At 46.3% G+C, this 18,698-nt stretch overlaps 1 protein-coding gene across 3 annotated transcripts in view; it reads right to left on the bottom strand.

Annotated features, from left to right (window-relative positions):
* The window catches only part of DPP6 (dipeptidyl peptidase like 6), a 980,810-nt gene that overhangs the window by 367,294 nt on the left and 594,818 nt on the right, over positions 1 to 18,698 (bottom strand). For all 3 annotated transcript variants that reach the window (XM_027969056.3, XM_027969054.3, XM_027969055.2), the window contains exon 2: positions 1,338 to 1,452. In XM_027969056.3, the coding sequence (XP_027824857.2) occupies positions 1,338 to 1,452 (115 nt within the window). The remainder of the gene's footprint in view (positions 1 to 1,337; positions 1,453 to 18,698) is intronic.

Below are 18,698 nucleotides of genomic sequence, written 5' to 3'. Positions count from 1 at the left end.
TATGTTAAACCAAATTTTATTTCCTGGGATAAGTCCCATTTGGTCATGGTATATAATGCTTTTTTTGTTTGGTAATTTGGTTCACGTTGTTAGTATTTTGTTATGCGTTTTGCATCTATGTTCAGCAGAGACACTGGTCTGCAGCTTTCTCGTGGTATCTTTATTGAGTCTTGGTTCCAGGGCATTTGCTGTCGTTCAGCTGGTCAGTTGTGTCTGACTCTTTCTGACCCCATGGACTGCAGCACACCAGGCTTCCCTGTCCTTGACAATCTCCTAGAGCTTGCACAAACTTAGTCAGTCAGGAAATAGCAACCCACTCCAGTATTCTTGCCTGGAAAATCTCACGGATAAGGGAGCTTGGCGTGATCTGGGGTCACAAAAAGCTGGACATGACTGAGTGACTTAACAATAACAGCAACAATAAATTAGAGCTAAACATACCTGAAAATTTGCCTGCAATTTTTGTACCTGTCAAAAAATGCATTTTTTCCATCATAAAGTCTCATACCTGTATAGTCTACTTATCGAGGACTGGAACAACCTTTTTGTCCACAGAAGTTGACACTTAATACAACAAAGGAGAATGGATAGTCACGCACAGTTTATATACGGCGATAATGCTTTCCTATCATGACCCCAGACGTTTATCTTATGGGCAAAGGCTTTCTTCTGTCCTAACCTCACCACTCTCCTGCTGCTAAATTCTCTCCTCTCCATGGAAGTCCAGCTTCACACATGACTTTCTCCATGAACTTTCTCATGAAGGGTTTTATCTCTTTCTTCTCAACTTCTATACAACTTATATTTGAAACTTTCACTAATCCATGCCTATATATGTTTTTTTTTTCTGTAGACTTTTGCTGACAATTTTTGTGAGTTTTTCTTCCCTGAGAAATTTCTGATTCTATTTCATGCTTCCTTTATTTCATCAGTAGTATCTAATAAGTAGCTTATCCTTAGCTCACACTTAGTATATGTTATTTTAATAATGTTAATTCATCCCTGATAGAATACCCAAGAATACCATGAGACATATAAAATCATTACATTTATAAGGGCAAAGTCTTTATTTAAGCTGATCAAGTATAAACAAATATTTGTGAATTTTAATACGTGCCAAGAATTTACCCTAGTCAGGAATTGTCTGACAAATCCATAGCATGTACAATGGATCTTTCTCACTGAATGCATATTACATCATTTTACCAAATGGCACAATGAGAATTAGAATCAAGGGGACATAAATTACACAGCAGGCTGTTAGAAAAAATTCGCCAAGTAAAATCATCCCTCTCTCCCTCACAGCAACTTGCTTTCCCAGGAATACACGTAAGTACCTGGCGTCAGCAGTATCACCGAGGTGACGATCAAGGAGCAGATGACCAGGATAACAAGCAGCGCGATGGCTATTCCTTTCCAGTTTCTCTGTGGAGGGTTACTCCCCACGAGCTCCTGAAACGACAGCACAAAAGAGAAATCTGTGAGTCAAATCAGGAACTAAAATAACCAAGTAACCACACTTCAGTCAAGTCAAGATCTCGGGTGTAGGCTTCCATGGCGGCTTGGTGGTAAAGACTCTGCCTGCCAAGGCAGGAGACGCAAGAGACGTGGGTTCAGTCCCTGCTCTGGGAAGATTCCACATGCCTCAGAGCAACTAAGCCCCGGACCACAACTACTGGGCCTGCGCTCCAGGGCCCGGGAGCCACGACTACCTAGCCCACGCGCCGCAACTCCTGCACTCTCACTCCCCAGAGTCCATCCTCTGCAACAGGGGAAGCCGCCAGTGCCAAAGGCGTGCACTGAAACTGGGGCGCGGTCCTCACTCCCTGCAACTAGAGAAAGGCCCGCGCAGCAAGGAGGACCCAACACGGCAAAAATAAACAAAGAGCTCCGGGGTATTCTCATCCCTGAAGCGGAGATCAGTTCCTTTCTCTTCCTTCTGCCTCAGGGTCCAAAGGACCCAGGCTCCCTTCCCCCATCTTATGGCAAAGCTTTATCTCAAGAAGAAAGTGATATTATGTTAAGTTTACAGCCTTTTCTGTAACTTAACGCTTTTCCACCCAACAGACTTGGTTCCACATTACAGGGTGACTGACTATGGAGTTTCTCATTGCAGTCAACTTATTAAATGCCATCAGATCAAACCCAGGTATGATACAATTTCCAGCCTCAACCTCTCTCATCTTTCTCTTCATTGACACCCACACTGTGAACTTCTATTTCAGCTATGAAACTCAAACGTTTATTTAGCACATACTAAATGCCAATGTTAATCAACGTCTGCCTACTTCTCATCATCTTATACCTTCTTCCACCTACAGCTCCTCAAATAAAGCTTCAAGGTTTCCCAGGTCTCACTTCACTAGGTAGCCCATCTATCCCTTTTCTGGGTTTTTAGTCCCCTCCACAGAGCTGTATTTGTATTACAGCAGGTACTGAGGGCGAGAGGAGGGATCTGGAGACACAGCTAAGGATAATAAAGATTTACTAAATCTAGGAAATTAATCCAGCATGTTAGCTCCTGAGACCAAACTCGCAATTTCAAATCAGTATGATGACATAACTTACAGTCCAAACTAGGATGCTTGGGGAGACAAAGGGGGTGATACTAATAAGCAATAACAAATACAATAGTTACATACCAATAATAATTATTATTAATTATGCAAGAGTGACAGGAACTCTCCAGGGCAAATTTAAGCATAAGGCCACACCGCAAATGAACTACTCACTACTGTCTATACATAGATCACAAAATATTCTCTCCTGTAGTACCCATGACTGCAACTCATATTAACTGCAAGTCAAAATGCAACAGAATGGAGATAGTGTCAAAAAGTAGGTAATGTGAGGCATAGATACACCTTTATCCCAGGCTGAAAGTTCATTAGAATGTTATCAAAAGGCTGCAAATCAAAATGAAGAAAATATTCAACCACAGGACAGGAAATAATTAACATCTGACCTTCAAATATTTAATACTGGCTATCCAGGCTACAGAATTAGGAAAAAAATTGACGCGAGCTAATTAACACTGGCCATCCAGGTTTGAGGACCATCATAACCTGAGCAGGAAAGAGTGCTACAGGTTTTAGAAATTTTGACCAGCATTCTTATGTGCCATCGAGAACTTAATTTGCCTATTAAAAAGTGGCTTTCAGCATTTAAAAATAAGACTAAACATAAGCATGAAATTATGACAAAATGTATACTGAGCCAATCTCCTTTCCTATTGGATAGAGCTTTCTATGCGAGGAAATCACTGGCCAATGACAAGAAGTGATCAGATCTCACTGATTGAGCAGCTTTTCATTTCACCTGAGTTTACAGAGGAAACAAGCCCTTCTCACCAAGAATGAGAAGAGCGTATGTCTTGCAGTAGCACACTCCTTACACTATCAGATGTGCAAGATCACTCACAGACCCAAAGCAGACATTTCTCAAGTACTGTTCAGATTAAATTCAGAGTCGACATCCAAAATTTGAACAATTTCATACTCCAGATCAATCTTTCTCAAGACAGAGAATAAGTAAATTAGTGGTATGGTCTTCATCAGCTCAAACAATGGATATCTTTAAAATTTTGCTTCTAATAAGAATAATCTCAGATTTGAAATTTTGTTTTAAACACATTTATTAACGTCTATGCAGAGTACATCATGAGAAACGCTGGGCTGGAAGAAGCACAAGCTGGAATCAACATTGCCAGGAGAAATATCAATAACCTCAGATATGCAGATGACACCACCCTTATGACAGAAAGTAAAAAGGAACTAAAAAGCCTCTTGATGAAAGTGAAAGTGGAGAGTGAAAAAGTTGGCTTAAAGCTCAACATTCAGAAAACGAAGATCATGGCATCTGGTCCCATCACTTCATGGCAAATAGATGGGGAAACAGTGGAAACAGTGTCAGACTTTATTTTGGTGGGCTCCAAAATCACTGCAGATGGTGATTGCAGCCATGAAATTAAAAGACACTTATTCCTTGGAAGGAAAGTTATAACCAACCTAGATAGCATATTCAAAAGCAGAGACATTACTTTGCTGACTAAGGTCTGCCTAGTCAAGGCTATGGTTTTTCCAGTAGTCATGTATGGATGTGAGAGTTGGACTGTGAAGAAGGCTGAGCGCCAAAGAATTGATGCTTTTGAATTGTGGTGTTGGAGAAGACTTTTGAGAGTTCCATGGACTGCAAGGAAATCCAGCCAGTCCATTCTAAAGGAGATCAGCCCTGGGATTTCTTTGGAAGGAATGATGCTAAAGCTGAAACTCCAGTACTTTGGCCACCTCATGCGAAGAGTTGACTCATTGGCAAAGACTCTGATGCTGGGAAGGACTGGGGGCAGGAGGAGAAGGGGACGACTGAGGATGAGATGGCTGGATGGCATCACTGACTTGATGGACGTGAGTCTGAGTGAACTCCGGGAGTTGGTGATGGACAGGGAGGCCTGGCGTGCTGCGATTCATGGGGTCACAAAGAGTTGGACATGACTGAGCAACCGAACTGAACTGATTAATATTAGATGTCCTTGTAGAAGTTTATATGAAAAAGACAACTAAAATAGTGTACAGAGACTTAAAAAAAAACCACTAAGACTTTTAGTTTGCATCAATTTTTTTTGCATCAATTTCTTGAGTGGCCAGGAGCATAAGTAATTTACTCGCAAAAATGCAATTGAATGAACGTTGCAGCAATGTTCCAGTAGACCTTTCCCTGGCCCAAGTACACTCACAGAATGGTGTCCAAGTCTGGGCTGAATATCGTTAGAGATAATGATGGACAGAGTACGTCCATAAAGAGGATACCAAAGATAGACACTGCAAAACATCATATGAAGCAAGGCTAAGGGAAGAGTTCAACCTCAAAAATCAAATAGTTAGAGTCTCTATTTGAGGTATCACATGCAAGAGAGAGAAGACTTCTGCAGAGCTGTAGAAGGCACAGTTGCCATCAAAAGGAAATTTCACGAAGACAAAATTATGTAAAACAAACAAATAAGACTCCGGAATTTCTAACCATTTGCATTGCTCATGACAGAGCGGGCTGTTTCACCAGAAAGTGAGGAAGGTGGATGAACAGCTCGCAAGGATGCAGGAGGGCCAGTCCAGGAAAGGAGGTGGAGAGGAGAGATCTTGAAAACTTCAAACACAGGGTACCTTCTACGGTCACACAGGGCATGGGAAAGAAAGATGCTGAGATGGCTCGGCAAGTGGGAAAATGAATGAGGGTCAGTTCAGAAAAAGGACAAAGGCTCTGCTCCTTCATGCTCACTAGGCTAAGAAAAGATTTTGCAGAGAAAACCAATTCAGTATATATTATTAGATGGAAGAATGCAGAATAATATAACCAAACAGGTGTTGATAGCAGAGTCTGCTTAGGTGATTCTGGACCATTGACGCCATGTCTTAAGTACAGATGCATTACACTGTCTTTCAGGCAACAGTCTTACATTTAAAAAGCAGTGTCATTTCACCCTCAGAAAAGCAGACCGTCCTTACTAAATTCCGAATTTTATTTTCAAAAGTAACTTTTTAAACTACACAAGCGATATCGCTACAATAACCATAGGAAACAAAGAGGAAAAACACACGAACAGCCTCGGCAGCCCCAAAGAGCCCCAAAGAACCAAAGTTTCCATTTTTCCATTTTCCTCTCCAGGGCTGATGTGTGTGCATATTCAGCTCTTACATGGGTATTTAACAATAACCAGAACATAGATCTGGTTTTTGAGTTAGAATGCAGAGTAACCGTGAACATCCAACCTGAGCATCTGATTTGGCATCCCAAATTCAGACTTCCTCATCTTAACTTGTGTAGGAATTGAATTATCAAAAATTTGAGCAAAATTGTTCCCGTTTCTCAAGAAGGGCAACTTTCCCCTGCAATGTTGAGCTTCGGTAGTGCATTTCTCAACATCATTAAGTATTTTTCGCCTAGAATGATGAGAATGAGGCTGTGATATATTCCCTGTTCTGTTTGGTACCACATGCATACCGTGGAGATCCAATAAAATTTAATTTACAATTAAACACTGGCCTGAGAAGGTGAACGAATCCCCCATCCATCCATCCATCCAATATTTATCCAAGGCTTACTCTGCCAAGCCTTGTTCTGTGAACTTGTTATGCATTGTTAGCAACTCGACAAGTCCAACAGCTTTCATTTTTTCCATATTCCTTTCTTGTATCTTAGTGTAGGGACGGGGGCAAACAATAAACAGACAAACCCACGAAGAAAGCTGCCTCCCCTCTGTCTTCACCTGCAAACGTGGAGGAAAGGCCACGTGAGGACAGAGAGAAGGCGGCTGGCTGCAACCCAAGGAGACGGCCCTCACCAGACCCAGCAGCTGGGGCCCTGACCCTAGACTTGGGTCCCTGGAACCGTGAGAGAGAAATCTGTGTTTAAGCCACCTGGTCTGTGGCGGTGTGTTATAGCTGCTCCAGACAGAGTAAGACACGGGCTGACACCTGAAGGCAAGCAATTCAGGCAGAGGAAGAGGCAGTGTGCGCTCTGGAGTGGAGGGCGGCAGAGAGACAGTGGCCTGGGGGCCACGGGGATGAGGGTGGGGTGCCCACGCTGAGCAAGGAGGGTGGGCGTGGGCGGCCAGGCAAGCAGGGTCTGGAGGCCACAGCATGGGTTTTGGCGTTTCCTCTAAGGGCAAGGCATGTGAGCACCGCAGGGCATGAACCAAACTCCCACAAGAAGACCCCCAGGGGAGCTGCTACACGGAGGGAGAAGGGTGTGCCCAGAAGGGACCCACTAGGAGGGGCGATGGAGGTTTGTCCCAGGGGGCAGTGGCGCGGGTTGTGAGAAGGGGTTAACCCTGGGCACATGATAGAAAACACCAGTCAACAGTGCTATTCGGAGCAGAGGATACGCGACGGGGACATATTTATACACCCCTCCTCCACTTGGAGCCCCCTCTGAGGAGCCTGGCTTCTGTGCTCAAGCGATGTGCACCTCACTACAAAGTCCCCTCCTTCCCTCCACCTCTGAGCTAAGCCTCCCACTCTCTGCTCACAACTTCCTGCTCCTGGAGCCGCCTCCTGCCCTGTCCCCATCCCCTCCCCACCCGCACCCTCTGCAGCTTTGTGTGCAAGGCTTGATTTCCGTTTCCTGACATTCCTCTCCAGCCTCATTTCAATAGGCAAATCCCTTCGCACTCTTTAGTTGTCAGCTAAAATATCATCTCTGACATTTCAGGAAGCTTTGCCTGGTTTCACTGGCAGAGTCCATTATTCTTTCCAACTGGACACAAATGCCACAATTTGTAAATGCTCTTCTGTAACATTACTGTGCTACTAAATGGTGCATTCCATGCGGGTTGTGAGAAGGGGTTAACCCTGGGCACATGATAGAAAACGCCAGTCAACAGCGCTATTTGGAGCAGAGGATACGCGACAGGGACACATTTATACGCCCCTCCTCCACTTGGAGCCCCCTCTGAGGAGCCTCATCTGCAGGCTGCAAGCCACTTAAGGAAGTTATCCTGATGCTCATGATCACGATGCCTGGTATGAAACCCAGGGCACCACAGCGCCCGGGGACTGTGAGCAGAACGGATGAGTGAATCTACAGATGCCTTTATGAGAAGGAGCTTTGGCATTTGCCTGCACATCTGTCAGAGACGCAACTGTTGACTGATGCAGAAAGTAAAGCGTTAATATAAGTCTGATTGCATGAACTATGCCATAAATAGCAATTGGTCCTAAAAGCCTAATGCAAACTGACATCTAAGGCTGCCAATTCCCTCGTACCTAGTGACGTAACGGTTGCTCATACTTATTTTTAGCTCAGACAGAAAGACAACAAAGAACTAAAACCAAACAACCTTTTCCTGGGTCATTTGGTTGTTTTAAATATAAAATTCATCTGCCCAGAGTGCTATTATCTTAGCAGTTCCTAATCAGAGCTTGATATTTTCTTTGCCAAGGTCACAACATTAGTTACAGACCCCACGATGTCCTGTGAACTGATTCAGAAAAGACTCCGTTGGATGCTGACTCCCCTGCAGGGACCACCTGCACCCTTACAGCAGGTCTGCTAGAGAGGCCCTCTGCTCTCTCTGCAAAAATCTGACATCTCTTTATTTTACTTATTTTGACCATGCTGAACAGCATGTGAAATCTTAGAGACCTGACCAGGGATTCAAGCTGTGTCCTCTGCTTTGAGAGAGCAGAGTCTTAAACCACTCGATGGCCGGGGAAGTCCCAATCTGCAGCGTCTTATCTCGTCCTGAGCTCCATGTACCTTCATCACACCTCTGCCTTCTGATGGGGAGTAGAGAATCAAATGAAAACTCAGGGGTGATTATTTAAACAAGAGACACCAAGACTGCAAAGGTGGAGAAAAGAAAGGAAGGGCGGGGATGAGGAATCTAGAGTGCGGCTGTCAGAGGATAAATGCACACGTGTCTGAAAGCCCGTTAACATCTGTAGATGCTACAGAAACCGGAATCAACGTTGTGTTACTATTGACTGTGATCCAAATGATGTCTGGGCAACACCTGACACGCGATACGGGGAAACTCAAAAGCACACCAAACTTCCTGTCCTGGATGAAGAAGGTAAGGGGTGCAGAGACCACATTTCCTCCATCTACTCTCTTCACACCAGAAGCTCCAACGAGGGGAAATGAGCACTTTAACTTCTGTTGGGTCCCCGGAGTAGGGCGGTGTAGGTTGCAGCTGAGAGACGCCACCACAGTGATGCAGAAATAACCACCTCGCCTCAAGTACTGTGTGCACTGTGGCTAAAGGGACACAGGGACAGCCAGCAGGAGTGAGACTGGAAAGACTTCCCCAGTGGCCCGGAGGTTAAGACTTCACCTTCCCATGCAGGGGGGCGTGGGTTCAATCCCTGGTCGGGGACTAAGATCCCACACGCCTGCCAGCCAGAAAACAAGAACATGAAACAGAAGCAATCCAGTAACAAAACTCAATAAAGACTTTAGAAATGGGAAGAAAAAAAAAATGGTGCACATTAAAAAATATTTAAAAAACAAGAGATGAGGCTGGAGGCTGACTTCTGCAGGACACTAGGGGTTGTCCTAAAGAAGCTCCCCATCCCGGGGGACGAGAGCACAGGAAACTTCAAGTCAGGAGCGATGGGGGTGGTGGGAGGAGGGCAGGAGCCACAGCGACAGCTGAGGTCCAGGCCTCGCCGGCTGCGACGGGGACAGCTGGCCATTGCGTGTTTTATTTCCCTTTGCTGAAGGCAGAGAGGTCAACCAGATGGCCCACTCACCAGGGAAGGAGGAAGTGAATTCAATTATTTTTCTCAGAATAATCCATCTTTGAGCTAATCAATTTCATCTTCTATCATCAAGCAGCTTTCCGAAGAAAACTAAGGCTAGGAGACTGGTTCTGGCTCTCAAAATGGAAATCAAAGCTGGGATATCACTAGACCCAAGTTTAGGTCGCTGATAGTTTAAATGTCCCCAGAGGACAGATGGGAATGGCAGCCCCGTGGAGACCGGGCATCCTTCACAAGGGGGACTCTCCACTCCCTGGAACACCCCCTCCCGTGACAGCGCGCCTGAGTCCTCTGAGTACTCTGGGCATTCTTGCTAGCTGTGAGTGTGAGGGATGGCTGAGTACTGTGACCTTGAGACACTGATTGACGCTGATGCCACTAGTGACTCTCAACTGATTACAGGGCTGGGGGGCGGCTGGCAGCCACTCCTGAAAGACAGAAACATCCAGTGATGTGTGAGCAGCGGGCAGGGCTCGTGTTGGAGGGCAGAGTCTTACCCTTCAAAAGGCTTCTGCTGACTTCACTAATTTGAGGTTACATTTGGTTGACGGGCCCTTCTTCCTAGGACTGATGGTTCCTTATGAATCGTCGTCATCTTAGTGATAGAGAGGAGCTGTCATGCCCCGAGTATCTGACCCACAGCCAGGTGGCCCTCCTTCCCCTGGACGCTCTTCACCATCTTTCTCTAGACTACACGGACACCCCAATCCTTAGGCTGTTCTGAGTCCTCCACCACGTTCTTTGCCAGCCTTACTGACTGAGCTGGGATCCACTCTCCTTTCCTCCAATGAACTTGGAAATTCTGAAGTTGACTATTTGACTTAACGTGGCTTTAACCTAACATTGCTGTCTGAGGGCACAGCCCTTTAAAATCAAACCCACCACTGTTAGAGCAGCTGCCATCTCCGCCTGGGCTTCTCTGGCGGCTCAGGCGGTAAAGAATCCACCTGCAATGCGGGAGACCTGGGCTTGATCCCCGCGCTGGGAAGATCCCCTGGAGGAAAGCATGGCAACGCACTCCAGTATTCTTGCCTGGAGAATCCCATGGACAGAGGAGCCTGGCGGCCTACAGCCTGTGGGGTCGCAAAGAGTCGGACACGACTGGGTGACGAAGCGTGCGTGCACGCAGCTGCTACCTGCGGCTCAGCAGCACTGTTTGCAGAGCAAGCCCCTATCCTGTAAGTTCTAGATGAAGAAGAAAAAACAGGCAAAATATTGACTGTAATTATCTGTCTTAAAAATTTTTTTCATTATTTTTACCCACAAATTCAACAACAGAGCTGAAATAATTTTATGCTCTTTAGTTTAACTGACAGTGTCTGACAGCTTCTTTATGAAATTAATTTAAAACGTTAAGTTATTCCTGTTGCAGTGAAAAGGAAAAAAACAGGATTGAGTTTTTCTTTTTCCTTTCTCTGAGAACAAAGACAAAGAAAACAGTGAGCAGGCCTAAACATTCCTAGTTTTTAAAGCCTCATGGATTGTAGCCCAACAGGCGCCTCTGTCCATGGGATTCTCCAGGCAAGAATACTGGAATGGGTTGCCATTCCCTTCTCCAGGGATCTTCCCAACCTAGGAATCAAACCCGGGTCTATGCATTGCAGGAGGCTTCTCTGCCATCTGAGCCACCAAGGAAGTCCTTTTTTTTTTTTACTTTCAGTTCAGTGCAGTCGCTCAGTCACGTCCGACTCTGCGACCCCATGAATCGCAGCACGCCAGGCTTCCCTGTCCATCACCAACTCCCAGAGTTTACCCAAACTCATGTCCATCGAGTCAGTGATGCCATCCAGCCATCTCATCCTCTGTCATCCCCTCCTCCTGCCCCCAATCCCTCCCAACATCAGAGTCTTTTCCAGTGAGTCAACTCTTTGCATGAGGTGGCCAAAGTACTGGAGTTTCAGCTTCACCATCATTCCCTCCAAAGAAATCTCAGGGCTGATCTCCTTGCAGTCTAAGGGAGTCTCAAGAGTCTTCTCCAATACCACAGTTCAAAAGCATCAATGCTTCGGAGCTCAGCTTTCTTCACAGTCCAACTCTCACATCCATACACGACCACTGGAAAAACCATAGCCTTGACTAGACGGACCTTTGTTGGCAAAGTAATGTCTCTGCTTTTGAATATGCCATCTAGGTTGCTCATAACTTTCCTTCCAAGGAGTGAGCGTCTTTTAATTTCATGGCTGTAACTGCCTCTAATCCTGCATGTCTGTAACTGAGTCTGCTTTCCTGGCCCCCAACTCTGCAGGAGCTACAGTTCACGTTTCCTCCTTTGACTCTATGCTAAATACCTCCCCTATCTGGTGTTTACCCTGACAACACGCTTCCCCTTGTGGTTACACAGCAGAAAGAAGGTCGCAGAGCCACCAAGCCACCAGACCCTAAGACTGGGTTGCTGATGCCAGTATATGACTGAGTTTGAAACAGTGCAAGAGGACGAAGTCAAGCTCCTATCACCTTTGTTCCTCATCACCGACTCCTGACTAGGAGCCCTTGCCGTATATAAGCCCCTAGATGCCTCATGGGGTGGGGGCACAGTTCTTGAGACATAAGCCCACTGAGTTCCCCTCTCAGTGGCTGAGAGTGAAAGCCACCTTTCTATTTCCTCCAAACTCTCTCTCCATTTTTTCATTCGGCTTCAGTGGGCAGAGAAGGTTGAGATTTTGGCTGGCAACTTTCCAAACTTCACAGCTTAGTCTGACTTGGACCTGTTTTGATAGACTGTTTTATAAGGCATCATGTTGCTCCATAAATCACAAAAGTAAGTGCACTGTGATCCGATCAAGGTCAGAGGAAATTTCACAATGTATCATGCTCAAGAGAAACCTCTTTCAGTAAAAAAATATGGCTATGAAATTAAGTTGCAGAATTTAAAATTGAGCATTTGCATCTCACATTGCTGTGTATGATAATGTCTTAAAAGCATTTTAGATAATGTCTGCCTTTGCTGTGACTCACTGAAACGCACAGCAATTGTAAGACAAGTTTCCTACACTGGGCAGCCTTTAAGCAAACTCAACTCCTCACTTCCTGATGTCAAACTTTCCTGCAGGCCGTCATTCACTATTAAATAACAAACAAGTCTCCAAGACAGGACTCACCAGCAGTTTAATGACAAAGATTAAAATAATTTAGCTTAATTTTTCAAAAGTGCTTGCCCCTGATACAGTCTTCTATCAAGGTACATGGACTCCTTTTGAGAAATTATCCCAACTGCCCTTCTCCCCCAGCCATGGCGCTCCCTCAACCACTCTCTGCACCCCACCATGCCCCGCCCCAGCCTCAAGTGACTGGCCCAACCTGGGTCAGAATTCTGCCGCAGGATTCTAGGGATGGGTTAAAATATTGTAACAGGGAAGAATCTCTGTATTCTCTTACGAGTTCACTAAACATCATGAAAAAACAACATCACTAAAAGGATGTTGCCTATAAGCTTAAATTCTACATAATGGCCCATCTCTGGGAACCCTGCCTTGCAGGTAATGAGCAAGATGCTCAAATACCTCTGTTTAGCTCACAGGAAACATCCTTATCGGCCCACCTATGGATGACCACCGGAAGGAAGAGATGAACACATCCCCTCAGGAGGCTGACCAGAACCAGGAAACATCTGACTTTACTCCCTCCTCTTTCAGAGCAGAAGAATCCTGAATTCTGTCTCGGGCATGATGGTTCTTTGGAACACTAGTTCCCCATCTTCTTGATCAATTGGTTTTCCAAATAAAGTTGGAATCTGCCTGTCATGCAGGGGACCCTGGTTCGATTCCTGGGTCGGGAAGATCCGCTGGAGAAGGGATGGCCTGGAGAATCCTATGGCCTGTATAGTCCATGGGGTCACAAAGAGTCAGACATGACTGAGCGACTTTCACTTTCACACCTTCCCCCAGCAACTGGCTTCCCAAATTACTGACCTGTCCTGCGGCAAGCACTGCGAGTTTGGACTCTGTAACAATATTCCAATTTATTCTCACCTTTGTCATGAAACACGAGAACGGAGGAGGCATGGGGGTGGGGAGTGTCTGCTCCCATTTGGCATATGGACCCTGAAGGAGACAGAAGCGGCTGACAGAAGATGAGGAATGAATTAGACCAAGACACAAAGAGACAAGGAGTGGAGAGAGAGAGCAGTCCCCACTGGTTTTGAATTTCTTGACCTAATTTTTCTCCTGGGGCCTGAATAAATTTTTCCCTTAGACTTATCAGCACACTCCTATTTCTCCATGAAATACTTTATTTCCTATTTTACTTATCTAGCCTGAGCTGATTCCTGAAACTTGGGGACGAGGAAGCTGACACATGTCACGTAGAGACACCCAGCCCAGCCGCCCAACACCCCGTCGGCACTGCGCTTTCGGAAGACATTCTGTGCATACGACCCGAGTCACAGGTTGGCTGTGAGGAGCATCTTATGGCCAAACCCACACCTGAAAACGAGGTGAACATTTTAACTACATGCTTGATGTATAATATCAAAATATCCAATTTGCTAACTGGATGTGTAACTTTCTTTGAAAAGACCCAGCTCTTCCATAAGTATGCATAGTTATTTTTTCCTGGGAAATGCTGAGTGAAATTCAGCAACCCCAACCTTCGCAGATCCCCACAAGAACCCACACTTGTTATTCTCAGTGCTGGAGTGTGCGCCCTCCGAGACAGGAGGTGAGTAATTCAAGCTGAAGGAAAAGCAGCCAAGACGGCTGGCGTGACAGTGACCCTGAGCGTCTTGAGAGGGCGGGCTGTCCCGACGTGTTTGCGGCCTTGCTGTTGTGGTGAAGAGCCGACTCAGTGGAAAAGACCCTGATGCTGGGGAAGACTGAAGGCAAGACGAGCAGGGGGCAACAGAGGAGGAGATAGTTAGATATTACCACTGGCTCAATGGACATGAACTTGGGCAAACTCCAGGAGACAGTGGAGGACGGGGAAGCCTGGTATGCTGCCGTCCACGGGGCTGCAAAGAGTAGCACACAGCTTAAAGACTGAACATCAACAGCTGGCTTAGAATGGTTCTTTCCAGTAGCTCCATGTGTAACAGCTATTTTTATAATCAAGAATGGTCTATAAATTACAGATGCAGAAAACAAACTTATGGTTACCAAGGGGTAAGAGGAGGGAGGGATAAACCGGCAGACTGGGATTGATACACACATCCTCCTATACATAAAATAGATAACTAATAAGGACCCAATGTGTAGCACAGGGAACTCTATCTACTCAATACTTTGTAGTATTGGGGGAAAAAAAACTAAAAAAGAGTAGATATATGTCTGTGCATAACGGACTCACTTGGCTGTACACCTGAAAACTAGCACAATATTGTAAATCAACCATACTTCAATTAAGAAAAAGAGAATAGTCCATGCCAGCACTGTCATTAATTCAGTCTAACAGAAAGGCATACAGCATCAGAGAAATTATGAACCACAGGACTACAACTGATAGACCATGTAATTCCATCTGCCACCTTCATCATCTTTGCTGTGAAACTAACGTGTCTACAGGTCCGTGTGTTGGGGATGAGGACATCTTTGGGGTGGGGGAGATTATTTTTCCAACCACAGGGTGCATTCCATGTGATGAAATGTTATACCTCAATGGAAATACCAACCTTCTGCTACATGCAGTGTCCTAAGGAAAATCTCAAATAGAGCTGGGAGTGAGATGGGAAAGACACTAAGGAATATACGTGGAATAATTTCATCCCCTTGTGGCTCAGCAGTGAACAATCTGCCTCCCAAAGAGGGAGATGCAGCTTTGGTCTCTGGGTCGGGAGGAGCCCCTGGAGTAGGAAATGGCAACCCACTCCAAGATTCTTGCCTGGGAAATCCCATGGACAGAGGAGCCTGGTGGGCTATAGTCCATGGGGTCACAGAGTCAGACACGACTTAGCATCGTTCACTCTCTCAGTCCTGTCCAACTCTCTGTGACCCCCCATGGACTGCAGCAAGCCAGGCTTCCCTGTCCTTCACCATCTCCTGGAGCTTGCTCAAACTCACATCTACTGAGTCAGTGATGCCATCAAACCATCTCATCCTCTGTTGTCCCCTCTCCTGCCATCAATCTTTCCCAGCATCAGGGTCTTTTCTAATGAGTCAGTTATTCACATCAGGTGGCCAAAGTACCGGAGCTTCAGCTTCAGCATCAGTCCTTCCAATTGAATATTCAGGATTGACTTCCTTTAGGATTGACTGGTTTGATCTCCCTGCAGTCCAAGGGACTCTCAAGAGTCTTCTCCAACACCACAGTTCAAAAGCATCAATGGGATTGCAAAGAGTCAGACACAACTTAGCAACTCCACAACAGAAACAGTTCAATATTGGGCAAAATTGCACCCCAAGCACAGGGTGCACACTTAAGTCTACAAGGACAACCAAGAAAGGAATTTCCATAGAAATGAGGCTGCTGGGTAACTTAGCAGTTGGAGAGGGAAGATGAAAGGCAGCAGTCTGGGGAGGCCCGGCAGGACTCTCTTCTGACCCAGATGGAGGCTATAGGGCTGTTTCTGGGCACACTTGTCTGTTCGGCTGTCTGCTTCATGTTATCCAGCTTTACACTACAGTATTTCTCAGTGCAAAGGGGAACTGTGCTCCGTGTGCAACAGCCTGGGGACTGGCCACGTGCGAAGTAAGGAGACACTTTCCGGAGCTCACAGCTGGTAGGAAGGGACATTAGGCCAAGGAAATGACCCTCGGGACACAGATGATGGACAGAAAGCCAAGGGCTGCTGCTGCTGCTAAGTTGCTTCAGTCATGTCCGACTCTGTGCAACCCCATCGATGGCAGCCCACCAGGCTCCCCCGTCCCTGGGATTCTCCAGGCAAGAACACTGGAGTGGGTTGCCATTTCCTTCTCCAATGCATGAAAGTGAAAAGTGAAAGTGAAGTTGCTCAGTCATATCCAACTTTCAGCGACCCCATGGACTGCAGCCCACCAGGCTCCTCCGTCCATAGGATTTTCCAGGCAAGAGTACTGGAGTGGGGTGCCATAAGCCAAGGGCTATGATGGGCCTAATGATGGGAGGCAGGGCCAGGCGGGCAAGGGCTCTCTGAGGAAGAGACATTTGAGAGGAAGGGTGTGCAGGAAGGAGCCAGGTGGGCAACTGGGAAGGTTGCCCACGTGGGGAAAGCTCAGAGCAGAGGGTGTGGGCCTGTGCTCAACGCAGCTCAGCTGCCGGCCGCGTGGCGTCCAGGACAAAGCTGAAGGGAAGGTGAAGACAAAACATGGCCTGCTTTGCAGATGACGCCGTGCATTTTGGGTTGGATGCAAAATGCAAGGAGAAGTCAGAGAAGGATTCTATAAGCCACTTGTGATAACTTCTGGGGTTCCCTGGTGGCAGCTGGTAAAAGAATCTGCCTGCAATGCAGGAGATCTGGGTTCGATCCCTGGGTGGGGAAGATCCCTTGGAGAAGAGAAAGGCTACCCACTCCAGTATTCTGGCCTGGAGAATTCTGTGGACTGTATAGAAGAAGTACAAGAATAGCTTAGAAAAATAATAAAGCTATAGAAGAAAAACTTCTGGAAGAAGGTAGGCATTCATTGCTTATTCGATTTGTTTATTGACATCAGAAAAAGTACACCAAGAAGGACCAGGACTGGTTACTTCCATTGTGCCTTAAAACATACCAGACCAAGCTGGAAACAAATACCCCCAAAAGGGAAATACCCACATAACAACTATTACAACTATTGAGAGAAAATAAACCACACAAACTGGACCGCGGGACCTCTCATTACAGGGCTCCAGTCTATTGTCTAAATGTATTTTCTTTCTAATATTTATTCACCATGAACACCACTGACATAAATTTTCTTTTATGTACCATGGACCATTTACTATAAGTAGAAGGTAGCAATGAATTACAGAATCAGCAGTGTGTGCATCTCAGGATGGTAAGAAAAGCTTTCTAATCCTTGTATTTTTCACATTCAGGAGGACAACAAAAGACTTCTACGATGGCAAGAACACATTTTAAATAACATCTAGCAACTGACACACGTCCATCAACATCCATCATGTCGGCCTGTTGCAGGCATACCCCCTATTTCTGCTCTGCCGGCTTATTTCCTTACACTTCGATCTCGGTGAGTCCTTCATAAACGGCACAACAAAGGCAGTAAGTGGCCAATAACGCCCTAGGAATCCGAGTGGACCAGAGCAGAGAGCACTGCTCTGTGTGGTCCTAGGTCACTGAGCTAGTGACGGGGCTCAGAGCGAAATCCGCAGCAGTGAAATTAGCGGAGCAGGGGCTGCCCTCCACGGTCCATGGGAGGGAGTCACAGGATCGCTCAGCGGGTGGCGGGATCCCTCCTCATCCTGCCTCTGCTCCTCCCACAAGGCCCCCACCACCACCTCCCTCACACAGTCAAGGCCCCTTGAATCCAGGATGGGTTGAGTGGTTTTGTTTTTCCAAAAAAATTTGACAGTTTATTCAAACAGAAAGGACATTGAAAGTTCTTCAAATGTTTCTACATGAAAAGTGTATCATCTATTGACACACACTTTAGTAGATGTGATACTTCTTTCCACTCAGATACTAATCTTATTTTGTCCAAACTTTGAACTTGTTATTTTGAATTGGGGTATAGCCAGTTAGCAGTGCTCTGGTGGTTTCAGGCAAACAGCGAAGGGACCCAGCCATACACAGACATGCATCCATTTCCCCCCAGGGGCCTGGTGGCTCAGAGGATAAAGGATGCTCCTGCAACGTGGGCGACCTGGGCTCGATCCCTGATCCCCGGGTCGGGACGATCCCCTGGAGGAGGGCATGGCACCCCACTCCAGTATTTTTTGCCTAGAGAATCATCCATGGACAGAGGGGCCCGGCAGGCTGCAGTCCATGTGGTTGCCGAGTCAGATTTAACTGCACGACTGGGCACAAAACGCACCCAGACGCCCCTCCCACCCAGCCGGCCACGTAACATTGAGCTACGTGCCGTGTGCTGCACAGCAGGTCCTTGAAGATGGTCAGAAGACCTGAACAGACGTTTCTCCAAACAGGACACTCAGAAGGCCAACAGTCGTATGCAAAGACGATCAACACTGCTAGTTATTAGAGAGATGCAAATCAAAATACGAGATCGTACCTCACATCAGTTGGAATGGCTAACATCAAAAAATCCACAAACCACAGATGATGAAGGGGGCGTGGAGAGAAGGGTGCCCTCCTACACTCTTGGTGGGAATGTAAATTGGTACAGCCACTATGGCCAACGGTAAGGAAGTTCCTTGAAAAACTAAAAGCAGAGCTACCATAGGACCCCGCAACTGCACTCCTGGGCATATATCCAGAGGAAAACACACACAAAAGGATGTATGCCCCCAGCATTCACTGCAGTGCTGTTTACAACAGTCAGGACATGGGAACAACCTCTGTCCACTGACTGAGGAATGGATAAAGAAGGTGTATGACATCCCTTATATGTGGACTCTAAAAAGAAATCATGCAAATAA

Source organism: Ovis aries, chromosome 4, assembly GCF_016772045.2.
Source record: "Ovis aries strain OAR_USU_Benz2616 breed Rambouillet chromosome 4, ARS-UI_Ramb_v3.0, whole genome shotgun sequence".
NCBI classification, from domain to species: domain Eukaryota; kingdom Metazoa; phylum Chordata; class Mammalia; order Artiodactyla; family Bovidae; genus Ovis; species Ovis aries.
The sequence above is the reverse complement of the archived record's forward strand: the minus strand, read 5'-3'. Positions and strand labels throughout refer to the sequence as shown.